This window comes from Corvus cornix, chromosome 3 (assembly GCF_000738735.6).
Source record: "Corvus cornix cornix isolate S_Up_H32 chromosome 3, ASM73873v5, whole genome shotgun sequence".
In the NCBI taxonomy this organism is placed as follows: Eukaryota; Metazoa; Chordata; class Aves; order Passeriformes; family Corvidae; genus Corvus; species Corvus cornix.
In genome coordinates this window covers 28,384,715-28,412,099 of record NC_047056.1, presented here as the reverse complement: position 1 = coordinate 28,412,099, position 27,385 = coordinate 28,384,715, and the positions used below count along the sequence as shown (strand labels likewise).

The following is a 27,385-nucleotide window of genomic DNA, read 5'->3' as shown; positions in this document are numbered from 1 at the left end:
AACAAGCTGCAGCTGACAGAGAGGGGAGGATTTCAAGATAAGAGAGATGGCAAGAAGCCTAGAGGAGATCAGAGCTTGGAGGGAAGAATGGAAAAGGCCTCCTGGGAATGAATCTAAGTAGGACTGCTAAGGGAATTTATGCTAATATCTCTCAGGAGGCCTTGGAAAAGGGGATATAGGTAATAGCTTTGTGAGATGCTGGCGAAGATACAGAGTTAGGAGTGGGGGAGAGACAGGAATTAGCTCAAATAGGTAGCTGGGGGTGGGGAATGCACATTAGAAGTACCTGAGATGGAGTTTTTAGAGCAAGATCCAGAGGAAGGGGTGAACTATAGCTAAATTATGGAGAAGAAAAAATGCTCTGGCTGTAAACAAAAGGGCTGTAGAAAGTCTCAGGAGAGATGCAAGACTTCCGGAAGTTAAAATTACAAGCCAAAGACCAGCTGGGTGGTTACCCACCCTTCTGTTTTGCGGGGCTGGAAACCTCCAGTCACGCTACATCTGATCCCCAAGCAATAGGCAAGGCACTCAAAATCCAAAGCACCGTCTTGGCGAGGGAAGCACCAGTGAGGGACAATATACCACACCAGTACACCATACCTCACATGGAGCAGCTGCACATGCAAAGAACCTGGCATTCATTTTGCAAAAGCTCTTCATTTTCAAAGCCATTCACTCGCAGACGTGGCCTCCTTGTATTGTGGAGTGCTTGGGACTGGCTGCACTGTGTCATAGCTCACTCTACTCCACCTCCTCCTGCACCCCTGCCCACAAACACCCAGGAGACAGCAGACGCACGAGACCCACCAGAGATGTGAATATAGCAGCTGTTACACTTTATTTCACTGTGGGGTTTTAATTTTTTTTTTTTTCCTTCTGATTGAAAAAGAAAAGACAGAGAAAAGTTACAAAAGTAGTAAAAGGCAACAATATCGGCAGGACATCCCTGTTCCCTGCTCCTACCCGGGCAAGGCAGCCTGCCCCACCTGCTGGCTGGCAGGAACACACCGCTGGGCGCCAGCACCTCAGCAGCCCTTGCTGAGCAAAGCCTGAGGCTGCAGGGCCATGCAGGGGCTGCCACCCCAGCCTTTTGCACAAGGAATGTGCCTCTTAGACGGGTACCAGGCTATGGCTGTCCCATCTCCTGAACACAGGGATTTGGTCCAAAGGAGCAACGCTTCCTGTCCTGCACTGGTCAGCTTGATCTGGCAGCAGTTAAAAAGCTGAAGCGTGCCATCAAAACAAGACAAGCAGAATTTCTACAGGGGCAGGAGGAATTAGCAGAGGAATTAGGCTCTCTTGGAAAAAGGGACTTGCAGGGAACCATGATGGTCTGCCAGAGGTTCCTCACCAGTAAACACAAGTGACCTCTTGGAGGTGGTGCTGGTGCAGGGGGTGGCCCAGCTGTAACAGTCTGGAGCCAAAGAGCAGGCAGAGCTGGGACAGCATCAGGACAGACATCCCCTCACCACCTTGCCCAGCTGCTCTGCCTGCCTGAATGACAGGCGTTAGGGAGGGGGTGGGATTCAGGTCCCCAAGCCTACAGCCTTTCCCCAGGGGTCTCAGTGAAGGGCCCAGGCCAGTTCACTCGGTAGCCTCCTACTGGCAGCTGGACTGACCATTGGTGTCAACCAAAGAGCAGCATCAAAGACCTCCACACTAAGGCAGATTTGAAAAACCAAGAATTATTCTGTATTACTCACAGTTGCTCCTCTTGATCTGGACAAACAGTAAACTACCTGCTTTCCCTTGCACTCAGATACAGGCTCATGGTGGGGAATGTCTACACAAAGAGGTTACTCTCTCCACTAGGTGCAGCAAGAGGAAAGTCCTTGCTCTGCCTCAACAGGAGAGGTGGGAGCTTGTTCTATGAACTCCTGCTTTGTGCACAAAACACACACGCCTCGAAGAGAGATCCCAGTCAAACACCAGTGGCAGCAAGGCCGAGCATGGTCCTAACAGCCTCAGAACTGTCCATGGAGGAATGTCCCCCACCTTCACCCGAACTCCTGTTATTTCCACCAACAGCCACAAAACTGACTGCTTCTTCCCACTCCTTGCTTCATCTGGGCATATTATACCAGAGGAGTCTACCTGCATTTAGCTAGCATGAACAAGGGGTGTGGAAAGCTTGCTGGAGACATTAAATTGGGTTGAGTTTGGTAGTACCAGTTACCTCCACCATCATGTAGTGGGACAATACTAAGGAGAAGTGTTGCATACCCCAGAACACAGACTGCCTCAGCAGAGAGGAGACCCATGAACACACAGTCACCCCCAAGTTCTTCTCTTTGATGATGAGGAGTGTAGTGAAGGTGGGTGCTGTGTGGCTTAACACAGACCTTCCACTCTAGAATTTTATTCTAACCTGACCTACATATGGATGTCTCACTCTCCCATTTCAATCTCTTTTTGGACAGTATCACTGAACTGCCAGCAGATCATCTGGAATGCACAGCTAGATGTGCCAGTTTCTCCTCCACGTGTCTCCCTGTCCTAGGGTTTTCCACTTAAGAGAGCTTGATGTGAATGCAATTATAACAATCTCAGAGAGGGATTTTCTTGTTTTGCAAGCAGCTCTGTATAGCCTCTTTCTCCAATCCTGAGCTCACTTCTGAGTGGGAGAAGTGTCAGGTCTACAGCAAAGCACTGTTGACCCAGGTATCCTTGGGAAACTGACTAGATTTGGTTTCACACCCTGATCACTCATCCCTGCTGCCATGCAGGACACTCTGACCCCTGAACGCCTCATGTGTATCTTCAATTACCACCATCCTCATGTTTGACACTGCCTTGGTGGCAGCTCTTGCAGTTTGTGGACCTGACTGGTTTGCTTTGCCCTGAAATGCAAAACTCACTCCCTTTGCCACTGCTCAAATACATCAGTGGTATGGGAACAGGCACTGCTGCCAAGCCATTCACTTCCTCCTGCCAGAGCAGCTGCATTGCAAAGATGTGTCATTGCCCCTTCTTCTCCCACCCCTCCCCTTGGGTATCACCACCTCCCCTTCTCCCTGCCAGGCAGGACATTGGTTGATAGTTCCTGAGGATTTTTGGAGAAACTCCTTCAGTAGGCACACGACGGTTCTTCCACTGGAGCTATCGGGCTCAGCGGCTTCAAGGTGCTGAGGGAACGGAAGGCAAAAGTGGAGGGATCATACATAAAGTGGGGCGGCGGGCAGCCTCCGCTGATGCTCTGCAGGGGAATAAAAACAGGCATGAAGTCAGTGCTCATATCAGCTGCAAACAGTGAAGTTCTTGCCTTGAGTGATTTGTCCTCCCCCTCTCTGATAGGATTACACCTCCTTGAATGGGTGGTCATGCTTGCAATTAAAGCATATGGCATTAATATAAGCAGCGGAAGCACTTTGCTCACATCCTTGCTCCTACCCTTCAAGGTAAAAAGCTGGCACACCTCCTTCCTCCAGTTCTGAGGTCCCTAGGATCCACATGACTAGGGCCCATGGCACCTGTAGCCACTAAGTGAAACAGGATATCCATGAAGCATTTAGAGTACCAGAGTCAGAAAGGTCAAAAGGTATCACATGGAAAAACTAAATTCACTTGGCCTTGAAGTAAGACCTAATAACACTTTTAGAGCATGGAGACAAACCAAGCCAACTCTGAAAACTCTTTCTTCAGCTCCATTTTAAAACAATTCTCCAATAAGGATTTACAAACCATCCTTTCTTGAAGTCCAGGCATGCTGAAACTCTCCCGGGTTTTGGTTCCAAACTCCACAGTTTGACAAGGAATGGCTGAGAGATATGCAGAGAAGATCCAACCCCCAAGGCCTTACAGACTGGTTTCTACCATGGCCACTAAAGACCATTCTCCCGCCTTTGACTCCCAGTATTCAGAGCACGGTCAGAGCAGCTCCAGAGTAAGTAGGCCAGAAACCCCCATGGACTCCCTGCACTGCGTGACAGGACAAAAATGTTGCTCTCCACTAGGCTGTGCTGGAATGTGTGGATCCCAGAGAAATTAAAGTGCCAAAGAAGTGATTCTACTCTGTTAAATGTGAAGAGCTTTCTTTTTTACTTTTCAGGAACTTTGTTTTGTTTCTTTCCTTATGCAAGCATAAAGAGTAGTGGGGCAGCTACTTCACTGATACTTTTTGGCCAGGAGAGGAGGTCTCACTGCTCTATGGGCCAGGAAAGTGTTTAATCATGATTCTGCCGAGTTAGTTCCCAAGGAATAGGTGGGATGTTCAGCAGCTCAGAAACTCATGCAAATGTCCCCTACTCTCATCTCACTTCCATCACTCTTGGGAAGAGCTTTACCATTATTTTCACACAGGTTAGGAAAAAAAACCAGTGAGAAACAGGTTAGAAAAAACCCAAAAACCTACAGGTTGGGCAGGGAAGTGATTGAGAGCAGCCCTGCAGAAGAGGACTTGGGAGTGGTGGTTGATGAAAAACTCATTGTGAGCTGGCACTGTGCACTCACAGCTCAGAGAGCTAGTGGAATCCTGGGCTGCATCAAAAGCAGTGTGGCCAGCAGGTCAAAGGAAGTGTTTCTCTTCCTCTATTCTGCTCTTGGTGATAACCCACCTGGAGTGCTGCATCCACTTGTGGAGTCCCCAACATAAGGAGGACATGAAACTGTTGGAGCAACTTCAGAGGAGGACCATGAAGTTGTTAAGAGGACTGGAGCACCTCCCTGATGAAGACAGGCTGAGAAAGTTGGGGCTGTTCAGCCTGGAGAGAAAAAGGTAGCATGGAGACCTCACAGGAACCTTCCAGTGCCTGAAAGGGATCTTACAGGGAAGCCAGAGAGAGACACTCTTCTGCAAGAACTGTAGTGACAGGACAAGGTGTTATGGGTACAAATGGGAAGAGGTAAAATTTAGTCTAGATATTAGAAAGAACTTCTTTCCTGTGACGGTGGTGAGACACTGGAACAGGTTGCCCAAGGAGGTTATGAATGCCCCAACCTTGGCAGTGTTCAAGGGGAGGTTGAATAAGGCCTTGAGCAGCCTGGTCTGATGGGAGGTGTCCCTGCCCATGGCAGGTGGGATTGCAACTAGATGGTCTTCAAGGTCACTGCCAACCCTTAACATTCTATGTGATTCAGACTGGGCTCTGGTGTTATGTGACTCCCTGTTCCTTTTCTAGGCCTTTCCGAACTAGAACCATGGTTTCCTTTGCTCAGCCTGCACTGTGGGGACTGTTCGTCAAAGAATTAGGCTTTTTAGGAACAATTACCGACTCTGCTGTCTCATAGAAGACAAAGGTTCATTTTAGCACTTCAAATTCAGGTCTGTCAGACAGCTGCAACCACATAAGAGCACGGCAAGGTGATGTCTTGCTGCCTCCACCTCTGTTCTGCCTGGGTTTTAACTTGTCATCACAAGACAAGCACATACAAATATCCCTGCTTAAATGGTTTGTCTCACCCAGACATAGCAGATCAGAGTGAGCTAAGGAAGTGTCCAAGCCCAGGCCCTGAGTGCTGCAGTAACTGCAGCAGGATCTGGAAGCCTCTGTCTCCAGGCTCTTGGTCACAGCTCAGCCCCATGGGGCAGCATCCTTCATGTCAGGAACAACCTCTAAAACCAGTGTGGGCAGCTTGTTCCTGCCTAGTTGGTATCTCTCCTGCAAATTAAGATGGGCTCTTGAGAATGGAAAATGCCAATGTGGTGCTTGGCATCAGCTGTGCGTGGAGTTTCAGCCAGACAATCATGCCCTGCTACATCCCCCTGACACCTTGGCCAGCAGCATAAGAAACAAGAGAGGCAGATTTAAGGGCCTTTACTCAATAGCCACCTGCTGTGGGGTTATATATGGTGTATGCTCTGGCAGGCCTCAGAGCTGGAGGGTAACATAGCAACCCCTATTCAAAGCTAAGGGGCAGAATAAATCAGCACATTTGTCCTTCTCCAGAGCAGAGAAGGTCCCCTGCCAGTGCCAAGAGGGAATGGGAACAAAGAACCTGGCAGTCCCCTCCATTTTGAAATGCCAGACAGGATTAGGGAAGGCAGCTGAATCTGTTCATTTCTGGCAGACGGCAGATGAAGAGGCTGGGGAAAGATGGGCCCAAAGGACAGACAAAAGTCATCTACAAAACTCACCAACTTTGGGTGGGAAGTTGCGCTATGATTTCTCTCTGGGCCTTCTTATGGGGTCAATGTGTGGGGCAGAGAGCCTTTCCAGGGCACTGCCAGAATGATGGGCACAGAACAAAGGTTGAGGTGAAGGTCAGGGATGTGAGAAGACACAGGAGGATGCAGAGATTCGCAGGTGGCCAGGCAGCTGCGAGGCTCAAAATGCACCCAATCCTGCCTTTTCATCATGGCACCTCTCAAGCAGCCACAAGATGACCGCTGGCTTTCAACAACAGCAGACAAGGGCAGAGTGAGAAGGGGCCTGTGCCCAGCTGCAGGCAGTAACAGGAGAGACAGTAACCTGACTGCCCTCATCCATAGCAACACCCTGACCAATCTGCACTCCTTTATAACCCCAAGCAATACAGCATCCTCATGCACCTACTCCCTGACTGACAGGGCAGCGCCTCTGCTACTGACCTTGCTGGAGGTAAGAAACCTCCAAATCCCTCGACTCTCTTCTTGCAGAGGAGCATTTTTAGATTGTAGTTCATATCCAGCCCTAGGGATCACCAGACCTGATCTGGCTTAGTCCAAGATACCGTTTGGGATCACAGCATGTGGTGGTCTGCTCCTGATGAGTAGCACAAGGCAAAGCTCTGTAGACGTATTTCCAGAAAGAAAATGGAAAGAGCCAGCTGCCAGAGAGGGGAACATGTTCCTGCCACTCTGTTGCTTGGGCCAGCTGCCTCCCTGTAGTCTGGGCAAACGTCCTAGCCAGCCTGCCCTTCTCCTTGGGCACACCATGCCTGGGACTTTGCTTTGACTAGGGAAGGGTCTTAGGAGTCGTTGCTGCTGCAGCAGGTCCCCAAGGAGTTTGCCATAAACCTGCCTGACAGCCCCTGGTGAGCAACCCCAGGCCAGCTCCTGCAGAGGCTCCTCAGAGTGCAAACAATCCGCACTTGACATTAAAGGCTCATGTGTTCACTCTAATGGCATTCGGACAGCTGGGTACCGCTCACAAAACGGAGCCTAATATGGGCCCTGTGCTAATGGAAATCATTAACCAGAGCCCTCAATTTGCTAAGCAATGTATTTACACAGCTGGAGAGTGGCCCAAGTCAGGTTCACTCAGCTGCCACAGGAGAGCACACAGGCTGACATACACGCTGTCACACACACGTGCTCACTTGCACACACTCACCTGCCCTCACATGCCTCAGGTTCTCCCCAATACACATGGGCTTCCCTGGTCACTTGCCCACATCCTTCTGTGCACAGAGACTCCTCCTGACTTGGAAATCACAAGGAGAGCTGTTCCGCTCATACAAATCTTGCCTGCTCCTAAAGTAACTCAAGCCATGCAGGGCTGGAACTTCACAGCATCCAGGGGATGGGCTAAGGCACCACAGCTCATCACTGCTCAGAACACAAGGTAGGTCCAGCACCTGAAGATACCCATGCTGTCCCACTGCACACCTTTTTTGAGTTAGATGAGCTCCTAAGGGAGGTAAACTTGTCTTAAATACATTTCAAGCAACTATGCACAGACCACCTTGGTCAAGAATGCCTCTTCACCCATGTACATGTGCCTACACGTACACTCTTGCCAACATGCACTGTTGTCATCAGTAGCAGTATCACCTTCAAATACAGGGGGGCAAATAAGCAACCAGGTTTGAAACATATCTGAAGTGCATTAACAAAGAAGCACACCTAAAGACAGTGAGTGGAAGGAATTGCCTCAAAGAAGACCAGTAAGAGTAAACATCTCAGCAGAAATGCTGATTTCAATCATATTAGCAGCTCTCAGAAAACAGACAAATGCACAACTGTTCCATAAACCCATCTGTAACATAATTGTGTATTTCAGCAAGGAAAGAGTACACAGGAAGAAGATAAACATGTAAAGCTAAATCTATTAATATGAAGCCATATTCCTCCTAGAAACAAGTCCCTTACTTCTATGAAGTCTGGGAAAATATCCCAAATGCAGACTGTAACATAATTTTGGTGTCATGATTCCACAGAATCATGATTCTCCTCTTTGGACAAAGCCAAAGTGAGCACAGGTCCAAGTGAGCTTTCAGTTGTGGAAATTACAATGCCCTCAGGAGGGGGGGAATGCAGTTACCCAACACAACAATGTCTCCGAAGAGAGTGGTGTGCTAAGGGTGATGGAAAATTAAGAGGACTCTTTGGTCCTCTTTCTTAAGAGCCCTAGTATCCTGGTGAGATTCAAAACCAGATCAGCTTGTGCACTCTGCCAGCTCACCCCTACTCAAGGCCAATCCAGCACAGGAGTCCCTTCTTTCCTACTCTTGGCCCCCAGTGGTTGGGAAATGCTGCTGAGCTCCTTTTAAAGGATGCTGCCTTCCAGTGGTGGGTGAATGATCCCTTTGCAGTCTGTAGACTCACTTGTTAAAAGTCCTTAGGGATGAAAGGCACCATGTAATTGCAAGTTGTAAAGGCGCATCCGATTCCCACCACCACCCTGTGTGGAAAGGAATAAATCCCCAGAATAGCTTTGGCAAGGACAGATTCCTGCCTGAGATGCTGCCTGTTTGTGAGACAGCTGCCTTGCCGTGGAGTGGGCAGAGCCAGAGGTAGCACCAATGTTCAGAGAGCACACAGAAAAAGTAAAGGCTGTCAGACTCCACAGAGGAACATTTACAGGTACACTGATTCAACTCCACTTTGTCCTCCTTCCTCTCACCCCTGCTAAGTGTTAGAAAAGAAACTTCTTCACACTTCACCTTTGATATATGAAGCCATCAGCAGTGAGCAAGGGAAGGGGACCCACACACCTGCTCCTAGGTACATCTGTAATTCCAAACATGGCTCTGACCAGGCCACTTCCCATCATCTCTGCCTCAGTTTCTCCAATGCATAGTACCTACATGTTCTGGTTTCTGCTGGGATAAAATTGATTTTCTTCCTAGTAGCTGCTGTATCCTGTTTGAAGGTTTAGATTTAGGATGAGAATAATGCTGACAGCAATAACTAAAAATATCAGTCTGTTAAGCAATGTTTATACTAAGTTAAGGACTTCTCAGCCTCTCATGCCATGACAGTGAGAAGGTTTGGAAGGGCATGAGAAGTTGGGAAGGGAACAGCCAGGACATCTGACTCAAACTGGACAAAGGACTTTTCCATACCATATGATGGCATAAGCTGTTGTTTTGCCTTCCCAAGTAACCATGATGCAGCCCTCCTTTCCTGGAGATGGCTGAACACCTACCTGCCCAGGGAAAGCGGTGAATGAATTCCCTGTTCTGCTTTGCTTGCTTGCACAGTTTTTGCTTTCCCTATTAACCTGTCTTTATCTCTCCCCACAAGCTATCTCACATTTACCCTCCCAACTCTCTCCCCCATCCCACGGGGGTAGCAAGTTAGCAACTTCATCATGGGGTTAAGTCACGACAGTACACCACAGCCAGGCAGCCAGGATGAACTAATTAACTTCTAGGTGTTTCAGCCTTCCGATGAGAGGTGATTTCTTTTCATTTACAGTCTTGCTTCAGGCAGTTTTCAAGAAGTAGTCGCTGGCAAACAGGACCAGCTCCTCCAGTGGAGCAACAATTCACATTTAACTGCTTATTCATTAACTCCGATAGGGCCTCTGACACTTTATTCCAGTCACAGACCTGGAGCAGCTCAAAGAGTAACTTTTCACAGGCAAACTCCTTGCCTCCTGAAAGTCTGTCCTCCACCCCCAGGTTCATAGAGAATTTTATTTCAAGGAATAGTTAAAAGATAGACCATGACAGAACTCCATTTTATGACTACTCTGTTCCTTTCTTTTCCAAGAAAAGGCCATCTCCAAATGTTGTTCTGACAAGGAACCCAAAACTTTGCAGTTAGCACAGTTTTCTTACGCTTTTCATTACCCTCCCCTAAAAGACTGAAAGACCTGTCTTCCATCACCAACATAAGGCTGCCTAACACCTATGTCCTTCTATACCACCCCATTGCAAAGAGCAGTTCAGTGGTTTACAAACACATCCCCATTCCTCTTAGAAAGGTTAAAAAAAAATTTTAAAAATATCAAACATTTGCAAATGTGTGTGCAGAGTTGTCAGGTGGCAACTACCAGACTTACAGAGGTGCCACCAGACAGACAACACTGAACCTTTTTGGAAGGTACTTCAAAGGGCCTAGCAGATGCTTGTTGGTCACTTGCCCAAAAGCAGAAACAGCCAGTTTCAGCTATGGGTCCCTGCTGGCACCAGCAGGATAGGCCTTTCTTCTTCCCTCTTTCACACATCTTTAGATGCGTTTTTGACAAAGCTGACTGCAAGCTTTGATTCTGCCTGCCTGACAACCTGAAGGAAAGAGGCTGCACGAATAAAAGGGACAGATGGGTCATTCAGAGGGGCAGTCTGTTGGTGCTCCCTGGCCAAGCTGGGGAACTCATCACTCCAGGATCCCAGTAAGGGTCATGCTCTGAAGGCAAAACAAATCTCTTAAGAACAAGTGAATGAACCCATGTTTCCCTACTAGTGAGCTGTGTCTTGCACCCACTTTTTACCTTGTGATAAGGAATTGCCTGTGGTTCCTGCATTCCTGCAGTTCCTGCAACTACTACAGGGTCTGCATATGCCTGAGCAGGAGGAGAGGCAGGCACAAGAGTAGCTCCAAACAAACACAGACGCAGACAAGGCACAATCTGGCCCTAAATCTCCAAGTGCATCTGAGTCCTTAGTTTTGGTCTGTATACAAGTGACACTACCTCATCCTTTCCTTCCTCTCCACCCTCCCCGTTCCAGCTCTTGCTGTGTAGCAGGAACACCCTCCTCTCAGAGAGATCACACCAGCTGCCTCTCAGTCCTCCTCCCTTGGGGCCAGGAACCCCAGGTACCATGCTTCCCAGAGCCGGCACGTGGTGTGTACTTGGGCATGTGCAGCTTCCAGTTTGCATGAGGCCAGGGCAAGCAGATTCCCTCTGGCCAGGCAGGCTGGCACAGAGCAGCACGCTGCTTTCAACTTGAAGGGTACACAAATTAAACCTGCAAAGTGAGGATTAATTAGCCTGGCATGAGCAGGCTGCGAACACATGCTGACATAGTGTGCTTGCCCCTGGACAAACCGCCCCAGCTGTGGAAGCCAAGCACAGGAAGTGGGTGTATTATGGGAGAGGTGTGTGGGAAAAGAGGATTACAGCTCTAGGGACTGGGAGGTGCCAGGTTCCCACAGCCAAGAAACAGCAAACAAAAGGGAGCCGGGAACCACTGCAGTGGGCCTGGATGCAGTGAATAGATGTGCCTAATCAGCCATCTTGGACTTTAAGCTCTAGCAGAGAACAGTGGCTCTCTGTCACCCTGTGCCATCCCCTACATCTCTCTCTCTGCTCCATCACCCAGGTATGACCCAGAAATCATTAAATCTGACCCTCTCTCTGTGAAACATGCCTTGCCACTTTCCAGTCCCTTGAACCACAGTGCCACTAGCCATAGCCGCCACTGACACACAAGGCTGTCCCAGGAGCAACTGGGCTGCACCTCCTTTCCACCACTCCCCACCTCCCCCTATTCTTAAACCAGACCCACAACCCACACCAGACCACAAGGCAAGAACAGCACTGAAAATAGGAAGTCAGCCTCCTCACTCACCAGCCACTCGCTACTTTCATGATGCTGAGTGGATTACAGAGCTCTCGGCTATTTCACAAAGTCTATTCTGTGGGCACTTACATGATTCAACAGGTGTGAGGGCATACATGGCAGGAATTTATGAAAAGCAGGAAGCAATAAAAGTTCTTGTCCTTAAGGAAACAGAAGAGAGACATGACAGTCCCATTTTTACTGCTGTAGGCAGGCTAAAGGCTGGCTAGCCTTTGCCATGAAATCCAGTAAAAGCCAGATATTTGGAATCGTTTCTAAACAGACAGAGGCATTCCCCCCTCGGCTACACTGGACCCTTCCCCACACTGAGCAAACTCTGGAAAAAGTCTTTTGTCAGGAATTATTCAGAACAAGAGCTGGGGTTCTCCAGGACCAACTATCATCTTCAGCAGGAAGTTCAGTGGCTGGGCTGGGAGGAGTGTAGGATACCCAAAGGGATGTTCATGCTCCCACTTAGCAGAGGCCCTTCTCCACTTTGCTCAGCAGAGGCATGCCCATCAGCTGCAGACAAGACACCACTTGGGGAACTGGAATGCCAAAATCTCCATGAGGGGCTTCTGAGCAGCAAGTAATCCAAGGTTGTGACTGGCCAAGGAGGTGAGTCTCTCTTGTTGATTCTAAGGTCAGGGTCAGGTTTAGACACTCAGTCACATACTGAAAACAACCAGGAAGGTTTGGGAAACTGTTAGCAAGCTGCAGTTTGGGATTTCTGCTGCCTGAGATGCCCGAGCTGTTTATACTCATGATATGGTATGAATAAGGACACAGCTCCAGGAACACAGCTTGAAGTTCTCCTCACCCTGTCCTTCTTCAGGTGAGTCACACTTTCTGCTGGTTTCTCAGTATAACTCACTCTGAAATTGTAGTCATGGTATTTATCTGTGTATTTATATGCATCCAATGCTAAATGCTTGCACAGCTCCTTGGGAGCCTGTGATGGAAGGGGCAACATCTGTATTTTATATACATGCATATACACACAGAACCTTCTGGCTTTTTAGAAATCTTTACTTTGTGCTGTGCAGCCAGAACCAGAGGTTTGCACCAATATTGCTCTGTCACCTGGTATGCCTTGCATTTGTTAATAGCTCAGGCATCTGCCCAGGAGGTTCTGGCCAACACATCTCCTGCTCAGCTCCACACTGAAAAGGTCCCTTGTTTTAGGAGAAGAAAAGCCAGCATGTTTCTGCAGTGGCCTTTTAGGATGTAGAGTAAGAGATAAGAGACAGGGAAGTCATTCGAGGGATCTGGCCCCTGTCCAAGCAGAGGGCGTTCTCAACATTGATAAGATCAAGGCAAGAGCACAAGAGGTTTATGTTCCAATTTAAAATTCTTATTTTTACATAGCAGAAAACATCTCTCTGATCAGCCAGGTTATCAGATTGGCCTTGAAATCCTTCCTTCCTTTCTGCCAGCCCCAAAAGATCCTTGAGACACAACTGGTAAGCCCCTGGGTTACCTACTGCTCTTAAGAAAAGCTCAGCTCCACTAATCCCATTCCGAGATTGCATGTAGAAGTTTGTGAAGGAAGAACAAAAACAGGAATAAATTACAGACTTTTAACCCTCATCCCAAAATGGCCTGGAGAATTGAAGACTGGTGGTATACAGACACACTGGAAGACAGGTCTCTGCATTCAGAGCTGGCCAAGCCTGGCCTAGGGCAGAGGCAGTTACACCCCACGAGCACATGGTCACGGTCATCCTCCTTCCAGCGCCAAGGAAGCATCTCCATTGCAACACCCACCTCACCCCGCAAACACACTCTAGACAGTAAAATACTCACACACGCATGTGCCCCTCTCCCACTTCCAGTGTCTTGCTTCCAGTTACAGACATGGCACTGGCTGACACTTTGGGGCACCAGTGACCAGGACTGCACACTCACACTGCCCACCTCACGTGCAACACCCACATAGGCCAACGCCTGCCCCTGACCTTGCAGTGACACGTGCTTTGCTACGTGTAGCTATTATGTACAAATCCATAGTTCATGTACATGCTGTCACCTCTAATTTATCTCTGCTCACCTGCCCACAGGGGCTGATTCTTCTGTTCCATTATCCTTTATTGGGTGGGAAGAGAAGCAAGATTTTTTTTTTTCTTTTCTTAATATTATTTGCTCTTCACTGTAGGCTGCCACCTCTCACAGCTGCTATTCCTGAAAACATTCCAAACTGACTAAGCTGCTGCATGTTAGAAAAGGTTATTAATCTCTCTCCCATAATCTGTCTAGGTTCTTAAACTAGTCACATCACTATCCATCATCCCACTAAAGAACCACTGAGTGAGTGGAAAGGCTGTAGCTGATCACCACCCAAGCTGGCCCATGGGAAACTTAAATACAGGAAACAACAGCAAGGTGACACCTTAGTGTTAAAACAGCAGCAAAACCCAACCCAGGTCACCTGCTTAAGAAAGACTCCCAAGGACCACAAACATTTCCAAAGGCTGTAGCTGTGTTTCCATGCCAAAGGGCAAAGACACTGCCCCTCCATCTCACCTTCCCATGGGAGACTCCTCCAGCAGAAGAGGGAGGAAGGCATAGCTGTAATGATGCATGAGAGCACAACACCTTGCACCCTGACATGCCAGCAAAGCCCCAAGATGTCAACCCAACCAAAGCAACAGCCAGGAGGAAAAGTTTTTTTAAAAGCAGACATCATCTCACAACCACGAGACACTGATCTCAGCAAGAACAAGATGAAAATGCTTCATTGATGATATTAGACGGTCACTGTCATCGTTGTCCTCACACAAGACAGAATAAGAACAATCCCTTCTCCTATGAGTTATTCAGCAGCAGGAAAACTGAAGGGATAAAGCAAGGATCCTTCCTTCAAATCCCTGGCACAAGCTGTTAGATATCCTGCCTGTTCCTCAGATCAGTTCACTCACTACATCTTCATCCAGCTGCACGCTGTCTGGCTATCTGTGGCATCTCAGTTCAGAAAGAGACTACCTGATCTGAAACAGGAACACTTGTGCATCAGTGCTACAGTGACACAAACAAAGTGGTTCACATGGTGATGTTTCCTGTTCAGACATGCAGACAGCTGCCTGGTTCCTCCTAACAGCTCATCAACCCATCACTATGAGATCTGTCTTCATTTCTTCTACCCTCACCACAATAGACAGGTCCAACAATGAACCTGTGCCACCAGACCCTCAGGAACAGAGGGCCAAGCCTCTCGCTTTGCCTCCTGCTATCACTCTTGGCAGAAGGCCACATTCAATAGGCCCTCAGAATAGCCCTTCCAAGAGAACTTAGGTCCCTGGTGTGCTCTGACTCCATTACTGAATGTTCGACAAGACCCAGAAATCACAGAAGGGCTGAGGTTGGCAGGCACCTCTAGAGATAGCTGAGTTCAAACCCCCTCCTCTGAGCAGGGTCAGCAGGAGCTTGTTGCCCAGGACTGCATCCTGGCACATTTTGACTCTCTCCATGGACAGATTCCACAATTTCTCTGGGCAACCTGAATATCTTACATTTCGACTTGTGCCCGTTACCTCTTGTTCTGCTGCTGGGCAACACTGAGAAGGAACACCATGCCAAGAATGCCCTGCTGGCTGGATTGAGGTTTCCCTTTATATGATGAGAGCACGGCACTGTCTTTCAGAAGTATTGACCTCTCTCAGCTGCTTCCAGAGCTGAGGCACTTCAGCAAAGAGTTCTGCCAGGGACCTGCTGCCTCCTTTCTCAGCTGGTTACAAAAAAGTGGGCACTTACAATCACTTGAAAAATGGAAGCAAAAATGCACCTTTACTTAACAGCTCTGCCACCACAACAGACCAGCAAGAGGCTGTGAAGTATCATATGCTATTACCATGGAAGCCACGAGTGCCTCAGGTGGAGAGGCACTGTCCCAGCTTGGCAAAGCTGGCCAGAGAAGAGTGGATTTTGTGCCACCTGTCAGAAAAGCGTGCTCTCAGTTTCTGCTGTTTATTTTAGTGCAAGCTGATGTGGGCTTAAGGAGCAAAGGGATAATTCTCCTTTCAGATTCTCCAGGGGCACAATAGTAAGCCACAATAATGAGCTTAAGATGTCAGGAAACCACCTCAGTGAGGCATCACTGAAACCCAAGGGACTGGAGAACCATCATCAAGCACCACTGGAAATAGCTGGTGTCTGGGGACAGACACCCAGAAAAAACCCAGTGAAAGAGCACGGGGCAGGCATAAAGGAAGGTGATAAACAAGATGTGCTAAAACATTGCAGCAGGATTAGACAGCTGGTAGGTCTGAAGGACAGGCACAGTCTGGGAAGAGCTCATGGGGCACAGGAGGACACAGCTATACTGAAAACAATCCAGGCAGAAGCACATGAGAGCACATAAGAAATCAGGATTAATTGTGCAATCAGAAGTACCGGGTCCCTGTGGGGCTGCTGGAGACAGGATTGAAGAGCCCTGGCAGAAGGCATACGAGAAGTCAGAAAAATACCACCCCCAGCTCTGCACAAGGCTCTAGCCAGCTCTACCTGCTCCTCCTCCTCTCAGATACCAAATTCATTTCCAGAGCAGTGATGGGCAAGGGCATCCAACAGCGTGCTTATCAACAGCTTCTGGGTGCACAAAGGCATCATTCGTACTGCCCGCTGGGCAAGGTAAAAACCTTGAAAGGATCCAGGTCTGTCATTCATCCCTCTTGCAAGGCCATAAAAATACTGCAGTGAAAATAGCAGCTTTATCATGAAGGATGTTTGTTTTCTTCACCCTAATCTTTTTTTGCCTGTGTATCACAAACATGGAGGATCATGGGGGGAGGTACACCTGCTTTGGTGACAACATGTAAGGTCACAAGCAAACAGAATCATAGAATGTTTTGCGTTGGAAGGGACCTTCAAGATCATCCAGTTCCAACCCTCTGCCATGACAGGGACACCTTCCACTAGACCAAGTTGCTCAGAGCCCCATCCAACCTGGCCACAATTCTTCTTCCAGAGATGGGGAAGCCACAATTTCTCTGGGCAATCTGTTCCAGTGCATCCATCACCCTCACTGTAAAGAATTTCTTCACAAAGTCTAATCTAAATCTACTGTCCTTCAGCTTAAAGCCATTCCCCCTTGTTCCAGCACTACACATCCTTGTGAAAAGTCCCTCTCCAGCTCACCTGTAGCCCCCTTTAGGTACTGGAAGGTGATTTAAGGTCTCCTAGGAGCCTTATCTTCTCCAGGCAGAGCAGCCCCTGCTTTCTCAGCCTGTCTTTGTAGGGAAGGTGCTCCAGGCCTCTTAACAACTCCATGGCCTTCCTCTGGACTTACTCCAACAGTTCCATGTCTTTCTTCTGTCGGGGACTCCAGAGCTGGATGCAGCACTCCAGGTGGGATCTCCCCAGAGCAGAGTAGAGGGGAAGAATCACCTCCCTCAACCTACTTGTCACATTTCTTTTTGATTCAGCCCAGGATGCATCTCTCACAGCACCATACAGCATTGACCAAAAGAAAGGCAAGGTACCCACAAAGGACGCAGGGGTTGGCTGATGAGTCAGGGAACAGGCTGCTAAAGACAAAACTCTCAGAGGTGCAGGCAAAAATCTACAAGGATGAGACCTGAGCACACCTGATAGGGATGCAGGCTGTTAAGCACGGAGATGCTCGGGACACTGCAGCATCATCCCAGCTAAAAAGCCATCTGAGCAATGCAGCTCTTATCTGCCATCATCCAGTCCCATATCCCATCTGGTTCTGCAAACACCAGTGCACCATGCAGGTATAGTCCTGTTTCCCCAGCTTTTTACCAGGCCTCTCACCCCTACCAGACACCACTTGGTCAAGAAGGATCCAGATGACACCCTACAGGACAGCTATGCTGTATGAGCTCATAGCATGGGATGTAGGCTTTTACTCCAAGGAAGCTTTAAAACCACAGTCTCCAAAATGGAAAAGACCCTGTATTATGAGCCTTGTCAGCACCTAACCTAAATTGCAACTACATTCTATACTCCACAGTAGCAACTTTTGTAATGCAGCTGATCAAGCCACAGGAAATCTCCAGAAATCATCTTCTGGACACAGATGTTCAGTGAGAATCACCACATTAGGAATATGTGGAAAGACAAAGGAACCGCACCGGAAAAGAGCAACTTACACGAATTTTAATTACTCTAGTCTTCGCTCCACAATTCTTCTTGAGCAGCATCTTCTGAAAGAGAAGTAGAATCCAGGGATTAGTAGAAATACCATGAAGGAATAGAAAGAGGGATATTGTAAGGAGTCTCTTTTCATCAACATTTCATTAAAACAAGATGGATGGATGGTTAAGTGAGATATGAAAGATTAAGAATTACCAAAGGCGGACAGCAAGTAATCATCCTAATCTGAGACTGTCTCACACAGCCTGCACAGAGTCCTCTGGCAGGGGCTGATACCCTGGGTTTTGAAAGAATATACAAGAGATTTCACAAGGAAAGAGATGGAACAACTGCCTGAAAGGAAGTTTCTTCTTAATTTCCGTCAATTACTGGTTAGACTTTGCCCTGAAGCAGGTGAATTTATCTTCCTTTACAAAGGAGAAAATAGACTATTTCATGTAAATGTGGATGTTCCCATTATTTAACAGATATTTTCATTATGCTTATTTATTCAGAATTTTAAAAAAACAAGGTAAAGGCACCTGCCTGCAGTCCTAAATCTCTTTGCCATATACTGCAAGAGTCATTAAAGTTGTCATAACGTGAACCACACAATTTAGCAAACAGGATATACTCGAACCAGCAATTATTCTGGGAAATTACAGAAATAAACGGGTGAGTTGAAGCTCTATCCCAGTTTTGAGGCAGTGTTTTGAAAGCTGGAGAATGAATAAAATCATTCTTTCCCCTCAAAAAATTGTCACAAAACAACTCCCAAGTGGAAAAACAAGGCTTCAAGAGAACAGTTCCTCCATTTTAAAAATTACTTCAATTACATTTTTCATACTGAAAAACCTGGTGAGGGAGGCATGTCAGGAAGAAACTTCTCCATCAGCTTTTGAAAGAAAGAAAATATTTTCCCAGCTCCTGTTTTTAACACTTCTCCAGTTGGAAAGCTGTGTGAAGTATGGGAAAACACTCCCCACACTCACATGCTTTTGCAAAGCAACTGAAGTGTTTTTCAGATGAAGTTCCTAAAGAGTGTAGAAAGACATCCCACCATTTTACCAATATGAGTGGTAAATAGCGAGACTTTTCTATTTTCTCTCTTTGTTTGTTGTCTTTCTGCTTTCTCTAGCACAAAGCAAGACAAAAGCAACTCAGTACAGGGAGCCTCGGAAACTCAAAAAGCTTAAAAAATCCAAACATACAAACAACCTCCAAAAAAATTCAGAAGAAAAAGCACCACCCCAAAATTGAAGTCAGCACTTAGGTGAAAGTATTTATTATTTTTCCAGTAGAAAGTACTGCTGGGAGGTGGGAAGAAGTCCCATTCCTCCACCGCCCTCTGTCACTCTACATCCCATAAGCACGTCTTTGCAGTCCCAATCCACATTACTATCCAAAACTTGGAGAGGGAGTTAGCGATCCACCCAGCATTTCTACACACATCAGCCTCTTTGATCTAAAATCCAGAACTTGGCACACTCGCACCCCACTCTGAAACTTTCACATGAGTAGTTTGGGGCTCAAGGACAGCATATTTCATTATCCAAGCCTGCATGGGGAAGAAGGGAGGTGCTGCAAGGATTTCGAGCTTTTACTGTTAATCCTTTAGCAGGTGAATCCTATTGTTGTCTCCATTATTCAAAGGGCTCAACAGGAGCCATGCCTGATTGCTCTGTCCCCAGGTCTGACCTGGCAGCACAGCTCCAAGGTTTCTAACCTAAAAGGACCCTACCAGTCTTTGCACTAACCAGGTAGGAGCAACAAAAGGAACTGCTGAACTGAACTAGCCCAGCCCAAGGCTGTCCAACTGAACAAGTAATCCTCTGGGAATTCCTATAAAGTATTGCAGGACTTGATTCCCAGGCAGGCTGCAAGGCAGCTACTGTAAGGCTGGTATTTACTGTGAGGTCATTGCCTTTCTTGAGACCCCCACAACCACACAGTGAAAAAGACAGAGAAGGAAGGAGACCTTGGTAGGGCTCACAAAACCCAGGGTGCAGGGAAGGGCAAAGTGAGGAGCTGTGAGGTCTTGCAAAGTTGTGGTCTCTCCTTAAGCTTTTCTTCCAGCTGCTGTGAAATGCGGGTGGGTGGGTGGGATGAGGAAGGGCAGGCTAGATAGCTCAAGCCACAAGCCCACTGGTGGGATAAAATGTGCGAGACACAGTCAGGTTGAGCAATGGAAGTGAGAATCAGGACTTGTGATTTTGAGCCCCATCCCTTAGGGGAAGAATGCTGTTAGAGCAGAACTTATCCTGCAGCATCCCACTCGACCACAAGCTGCATGACTTCGGGTGAGAACCTCAGCTTCTCCAGGCTGCTGTAAAGCTGAGCTTTTTAGTGGTACTTGGCTGAACCCCCAGGATAAAGTGAGGCTGTGACACAAAATTCTACTGTCTCAGTAGCACCACTGAATCCTCTGCTGAAAGGGGAAAAACAGAGCTCTGTTGGCCAAGGAGCAAGTACAACACCTTCCAGTACAGTCCAGCGGGATGAAAAATGCCTAGCATGGTCACACCCACGGGACCCCCATGACTTCATCAGGGCACAACAAAAGACATTATTTCCCCACTATAATCAGCAGAGGCAGCAAGACATTTACCCATCCTGGCCTTCTATTAAAATATATAGGGAGGAGCAACAGAGACAGAAATTACAAGATGACACCAAAGACTGAATGAAAGGCTTGTAGGTAGATGGACAACCAGCCAGACTCTTCCAAGAGAAATTCAAGTGCTCAACTGTATCCCAAGTCCTACTCTTCTGGCAGAAAACAGAAGTGATTTTTAGTGATGCTGTTGTGATAAGCTTTAATTATATGAGAATCTTACCACTATTTACGCTACTGCTGCGGTTTGCAAAGATTTCATTGTGCAGCAAGACCAAGATACCCTACATAACAATTTTTGTTCCTCTTGTGCTTCCTTTTTGTTCCTGGCGTTCCTCTTGATGGACTTAGTAGAGAAATAAAAACATGACATCCCCTCATCCACAGGGTGTTAAACTGGACCATAAACCTCAGCATGGGAAGCTCTCTGGAACTGCTAGGTTCTCTTATTTCCACTTAGACTGAAAGCAGAGCAAGACCACTTGTGCTGCACTCTCAGAGCTTTCAGGTCCCACATCATAGTAAGGTCCAAAACAGAGAGAGGGAGAGAGAGAGAGCAAGCCAGCCACATGATCCTGCAAGCTGAGAATGAATACATGGAAGGCCAGTTATCAAATGCTATTCTATTTAATCAAATTGCTTCCACCTCACTAGCAGCCACACGCTTTCTGCACCCAGCACAGTAAAGCCATGCTTTACAAAAAGTAAGTCAAGCCATCTTTGAATGGTTTTCCATCCCTCAGCTTTCCCTTTCCTTGCCAAACCTGAGTGCAGACTTTCGGACAGGGAAGCTAAAATGCAGTGATGCGTAGCAACAGCCAGGGACTTTCCACGGCAGCCTCTCCTCATCCTCCCTCTGGAGACCTCCACGTCACAAGCCAACCACGAGATGCAGCAACTCGTTAACTCCTATTTACACAGATACAAGGCAGAGCTGAAATAACATTTATTTGGCTACATGACTTGCAGTTGCCTAAAGCAGGGGAAATGGCCTATAAGGAAGGTGACATATTCAGTTTAGTAACTCTGGGATCATTCCTAACTACTAGACCAATGTAAAAGTGCACTTTTATTTCCTTGAGCTATTTTCTGGGAGTTATGACAATGAGCAGAGCAGAGATTTCTCAAAGGTCATGGAGGATATTAGTAGCAGAGCTGAGAATAAAACCATAGGGTATAGTTTCCAAAACTTTCTTCCACCTGCAGAAAATTGAATGCAAGAAAAAGAGGCAGTGTCCCTATTTCAATTAAAAAGTCTTTCCTGCTGGTCTCTGACAGAACTGCTGGCATCAGAGCTGAAACATACAGCTTAGGAGCACTATTATTTGCATGAAGGGAAGTTTATTTTGCTATCTACTGTGACTTCTACTAAAAGGAGGAAATGACATGACTAAGGAAATGTTAAAGCCTTTTTGAGGACACAACAGTTATGCCTCACTCTAAAAGCAAAGCTGAATTGAAACATTTCAGGGTTAATCCTCCAGAAAGCAGCAGCATCAGTTCAGCCCAAGAACCCGCCCACCAATCTCACCTCCTGCTCATAACCCAGAGACTCTCTCAGTCCTGGGCCTGGATTCAAAAGGAAGTTGCAAGGACTGGAAATAATAGAGTCACATATTCACCAAATGAAATGTGGTAATGAACCCCTGATCAGCCACACACGTGGCTTTGCTGCACATCACTGCCACATCAAAATACCCCCAATTAGAGCAGAGATGAGCCACCAGCCCTGCTTCTCTTTGAGCACAGCTCTCCAGTCCAGCCTCGCTTCAGCAAGTATCTCCAACTGCTTAAGCAGCAGTACTCCAAGTCCTCTAACACTGACTTGAGCAGTTCTGAACTCACCCAGAAGGAAATGGTGAATGCCTGCATGCACAAAAGCTACCATAGAACTATTCTATACAAACTGCACCATCCAGATGACTATAATATATATTAACAATCAAAATACAGGCATTCTGAATGCAAGATCACTCTAGGAATAGTGATATCCCCAAGATGAATGAATTTATGTCACACTGCTGCAGCAGTTCAAAACTAAGTATTTAAACCTCTGTCAATGCACAGTTTAAAGACAGGCATCACAACTTAATTTTCAAATGTATACGAGTTTGAACAAACTCTTAAACCAGCATACAATGCAAAATATTTTACATTCATATATATTAATAAACACATTTCATCTTACATCTGCTTTTTATGTATACATTTTTGGTTGTAGAATAGTTTCATTTTCACTACCTCCACAAGACAGAGCAATTCTTTTGTCCATTAGTGTTTTGGGGGGGTGGTTAATTTCTTTTATTTAATTTTATTATCTAATTTAACTAATTTATTATTAGTTTTAAACCTAAGGGCCTGTCCAGAGTTGGATGCAGTTTAACTATTACTGTTTTTTTCAGACCAGTTTAGCCTATTTCATGCAAGAGAGCACAGGCACTCTCAGTTTCCCAACATAACTCATTATTTAATGACACACTTCATCAAATGCTACATACTGATATACAATCAGCTTGTTACAATTTAAGAATGCTGCAGGGATTTTCACTTGCTTAATGAAAGAGATTTCAAAATTAAAAAAAAAAAATCTGTATTCAATAACTGTGCTGTGATTTGACTCAAAGATCAGACTTTCCAGAGACCAGCAAGCAGGACAGAAGTCTGCCTTTCTTTAGTTTTGCTTATGACCCTCCACAAGACAAGTGCACTTTAAAGGTAGGGACATTTCTGTTTCTTGTTGACATCTTAAGGCTCTTGACAGGCTACAAAGTTTAAACAGTCCAAGTTTTAAGAAAAAGCCTCCTCAGCTCTATAACCCCTGTTTTACTTCCATGCTGTTAACCCTACCAGACAGCTTCCCAGTTGTCCAGTCTTTCAGGAACAAGAAGGCAGACCAAGCTTGAATGGCTAGCACAGAAACAGAGAAGCAGACTGATGATGTTGCTTGCTTTGTTCAAAAAAAATAAAAAAAGAACTGAAAGAAGAAACAGGACAGTGTGAGGAGCAATTGCACTCTAAGTCACAGCAGAGGGCTGATGAAAAGGGAAAAACCATGCCCAGTGATGCAATGTGCACAGAGAAAATTGCCTCACAGCAAGGCAGGGAGGCAGCTTCATGGCCCATTAAGCAGAGGATTGAAGGGGCCGCAATAAGACACATCTTGGGACAGTGAAGTGGATGCTGGTGCAGAGGCAATGCCTACATGTGAGCTCCAGCCCGATGCCAATCCCGTTACACACAGTGAGCCAGCCAGGGAAGCATGGCCCTATGGCCCTCCTCCCCTGGGGAGGCATTTCAGAGCAAAGGGCCTGCCCCATCTTTCCTAACAGCCCTCAGAGACAGGTTTGGGCCAGGAGAACAGCTTTTCCCACCAGCCAGCTGCTGCTGAGAGCCTGTCCCCTGCCCCAGCACTGCTGGGGCGGGAGAGCATGCAGAGGGTTAAGGCGCAGGGCAGGGGTGCAGCTGCAGCACAGTGGGCAGATGAGGTCAGGGGCTGCACAGAGTGGCCATTGTGCGGCACACTGCGGCTGCAGGCTTCTGCTTGACCGGGTGCCACCTCCGTCCCACCCCGTAGCACCATGACAGCCCAGGGGCCGCAGGGCGGGAGGCCCACAGCTGCTACCCACCGGAGCGGGCAGGCACATGCGGGCAAACCAGCAGCAGCCTCACACTACTGATGAAGCAGAGGATTCCAACAAGGCCCTTTTTAGAGCACAGGCTGAGTTAAAGGAAGGGGATCGGCTACCCCCAAAGGCAGTGCTTGCAAAGGCCAGATGTGAAAGCCCAGCAAGGCCCCAGCCAGAGTTCAGTAGCAAGGTGGAAGCTTTCAGTGTTTTCCCAACCCAACAGCTCTGTGCACCTTCAGGCTTAAACATCACAGCCCAGTGTCTTCTGCTTCAGAGAAATCCTCCACCCAGGAGAGCAGTACTTCATGCCCACGTGGCAGGACACAAGGGAACAGAGCCATGGTTCCTGTCCTTTTGCCAACACAGTGTTGGGTTTTATACAAGGGGCAAAGCCAGGTCTGCCCTCCCAATTTATTGGGGAGGATTTGTTTATTATTAGGAGAATTTATTATTTAGGAGAATAACCAGTAAAAAATTTTTAAAGCTATTTTGTATGTTGATTTTGGACTGGCTTTTTTAATTCCTTGGCACTGAGTAGTGCTGCTAGGACATGGGCATCATCTCTTAGCCCTTCAGTACAAAAACTGTACAGAAAAAAAAAGTAAGTCACAGGCTCCTCCTTACTGCTTTTAAGCTGAAGCAACTCCAGCCGACACTAACCACCATCCAGGCTCAGGCTCCCAGGCACACGACTTAAAGTGGCAGACAAACCAGGGGGCCAAGCCTTCCTAGCAGTCACCTGAGGGTATTCTGCATTTGCATCACCAGGGATGCCCTGTGCTAGGGGAACACCCACTGTCTGGGCCCAGGCGTGCAACGCCACTATCCAGTACATCCATGTACCAGACACAGACACAAGCTCCCTGCCCAGCCCCTGAAGCAGCACAGCAACAGGAAGGCTATAGTTCAGCCACAGCTTTAAATTACAATTATCATCAGTCACAGCCTCCAGACGTCTCCATCAGAAGTTAAACAGCCTCACAGCATTTTAAAATACAGGCTAACTGAAATGGTTTGGCCAACAGTCCCCTGCCACAAAAACAAACCCCAGCATCCAAACACTAAGCTGTGGTGATACTGTGGAACATCCTGAAAAGCCTCTGAACTCTTTTGAAAGTTATTTCTAGTTAATATTCAGTTGAATTAGTCATTCATGCTTTTTTTGCCACATTTCTCCTCAGTCCATCTGCAGTTTCTTCAAAACATCAGCACATTTGGTCTCTTAACATTGTCATAAAGGGCTCCCATCTCTATCAAGACGGGAGTCTCAGTTACGCAGGCAGCACCTCTGCCAGCAAGGGCCAAAAATCCACAGCCTCCATAAAATGTAAACACTGACAACTTAGTGTATCTGGACAGTGCAGCAGAGGAAATACTGATTACTAAGTGATCATTGAGAACAAATTCAAATTAAAAAAAGCCAGGCAAGGCCTTACAAAAAAAGATGTACTGCAAGGACTTGCACAGCATCACAGAGTCAGCAAACAGTGCACCATGAAAACCAAAACAAAGTCATTCCTGTGGTCACCAAAATCCTTTTTAACACAGTGTCTTTAATCACCTCATTTTGTGCACTTCTGGGAGGGGCTCAGCTGTCACTGCTAAAGAGAAATGGTGAGAGCCTACAGCAAATACAAACTGGAAGAACAGCAAGTCAGTCTCACCAGTAACTGCTCTCTAAATAAGCACAGCCCAGTTGCACTGCAGTCCAGAAAGGCGATGTGTAAGTGATCACTGCAGAGTAGCACCAGGCTGCTGGGCTTGGTCAATGCCTGCTACAGTAGAGAGTAAGCTGAAGTCTGGCCAGCAAGGTCTGCCACCTGGCAGAACATCTGAATTCCCACTATTCCCAAGGCCCAGAGAACAGATTAAGTTATTCAAATTACAGGCTGCTTTTTGAAGTTTTCCCTGCATATCACACTAGAGCCACAGCTAACATAAATACAGCTACCTACTCACACAGTTGTGGTCTAAGCAAACAGACTGACTGCCTGTCTGTAGGTGACTGGTTTTCTACTGCTCCTCTGTCTCCTTTGTGGCATACAGTTTCCAAATATACTCTGGATCTGTACAGAAGCCCTGCCCCTTTAGAAACAGATAAAGTGGGCCATATTTGCCCTGGCACTTTTACCACTAGCCCTTTGATTGGAATTTGGGGATGGAGGAAGTGAACACTCTCTATGGAGCATCTCTGGCTCAGCAGCCACTTTCCCTGCTGGTCTGGCAGAGTCTGAGTCTGCTGATCTGCAGGGTACATCAGATGGTTCATCTATTCACTCTATGCCAACCCCAAATCTCTCACTGAGTTTTCTTTGAGGCCTGGAAAAAACGCAAAGCTCCATTTGTGCAGGAAATAGACCTGACCAAAAACTCCAGCACCTGTGGAGCAACAAAAATCTAAAGAAAGGGCAGGATTCATTAATTCCCTATCACTCATCTGCACATGCCAAAGTTACCAAAGTTCAAATGCTGGGCTTGCCCCTCCTGCTCACTAGAGTCTGTGAAGGGAGGAAGGGTGCAAAGGGACAGGGGGGTCTAGTTTCACAGCTGGCAGGCATGGTAGCAGCTCCTGAGAAAAAGCTTACAAAGCTTTTAATTCAGGGCAGCCAACATGACTGTTTCCTCCCTTCCTTCCTGGCCTTGGCTCCAAAGTTGTCCACAGGGAATGTCCAGTCTAGTCTAACATATCATCTGATGTCTCTATAGTTTATCTCACTTCTAACTGAAGCCTTGGCTCGGACATGGCTCCAAAGCCCTCCCTCCCCATGGACTTTTGCTTCAGGCAGAGCTAGGGCAGAAGGCACACCGCCTCCTGCAGCTTTATCCCATTCCCCTCACCACTGCTGCTGCAGCACGTGGGAGCTGGCAGCGCTGGGGGCTTTAAACAAGCAGCCCCAGACTCTTCCACCACTTACTGTTTAGATGCTGTCCCCAAGTGCCCCAAGAAGGGGTTAAGACATCAATGCAAGTCAGGCAGTAAACACAGTTCCTCTTTAAGCAAGGAGATACAGAGAGAGCTCTGAAAGTCACACAGATGTATACCCTGGGAAAGAAGATGAAAAATACTAAAATCACTGAAAGGTACCAACTCTTGTCATCTGTGATGTTACAGGGACATGGAGAGGAAGAGAATCCACAGATGGCTGCTCCAAACCCAGAGGACACAGGGGCAAAAGTGTGTGCCTTTACACTATCCTTGGGTAACTGAAAAAACAACAAGACATTCCAAATGCTCTGTGCAAGCCACAGGGCCTCATGCACACCAGCCACAAAGTGAACAGCCAAGCATGTGGAACACCAGATTTCCAGAAGAGACTCACACAGGTTTGCCACATGAAAGGATAGATGTATGTGTGGATGGCAAAAGGAAAAATAGGCCAAAACGACCAGCTCAAAACGGTTT

The 27,385-nt window shown here is 47.2% G+C and overlaps 1 protein-coding gene across 5 annotated transcripts in view; it reads right to left on the bottom strand.

The window, feature by feature from the left end:
• Nucleotides 1-813: 813 nt before the first annotated feature.
• Nucleotides 814-27,385, bottom strand: part of LOC104685704 — a 75,294-nt gene continuing 48,722 nt past the window's right edge. For 3 of the 5 annotated variants that reach the window (XM_019282424.2, XM_039568787.1, XM_010393727.4), the window contains 2 exons: nucleotides 17,760-17,813; nucleotides 814-3,196 (listed from right to left, as the gene is read on the bottom strand). In XM_019282424.2, the coding sequence (XP_019137969.1) occupies nucleotides 3,068-3,196; nucleotides 17,760-17,813 (183 nt within the window). In that variant the 3' untranslated portion in view covers nucleotides 814-3,067. The remainder of the gene's footprint in view (nucleotides 3,197-17,759; nucleotides 17,814-27,385) is intronic. The other 2 variants (XM_010393728.4, XM_010393729.4) reach the window with 2 other exon arrangements.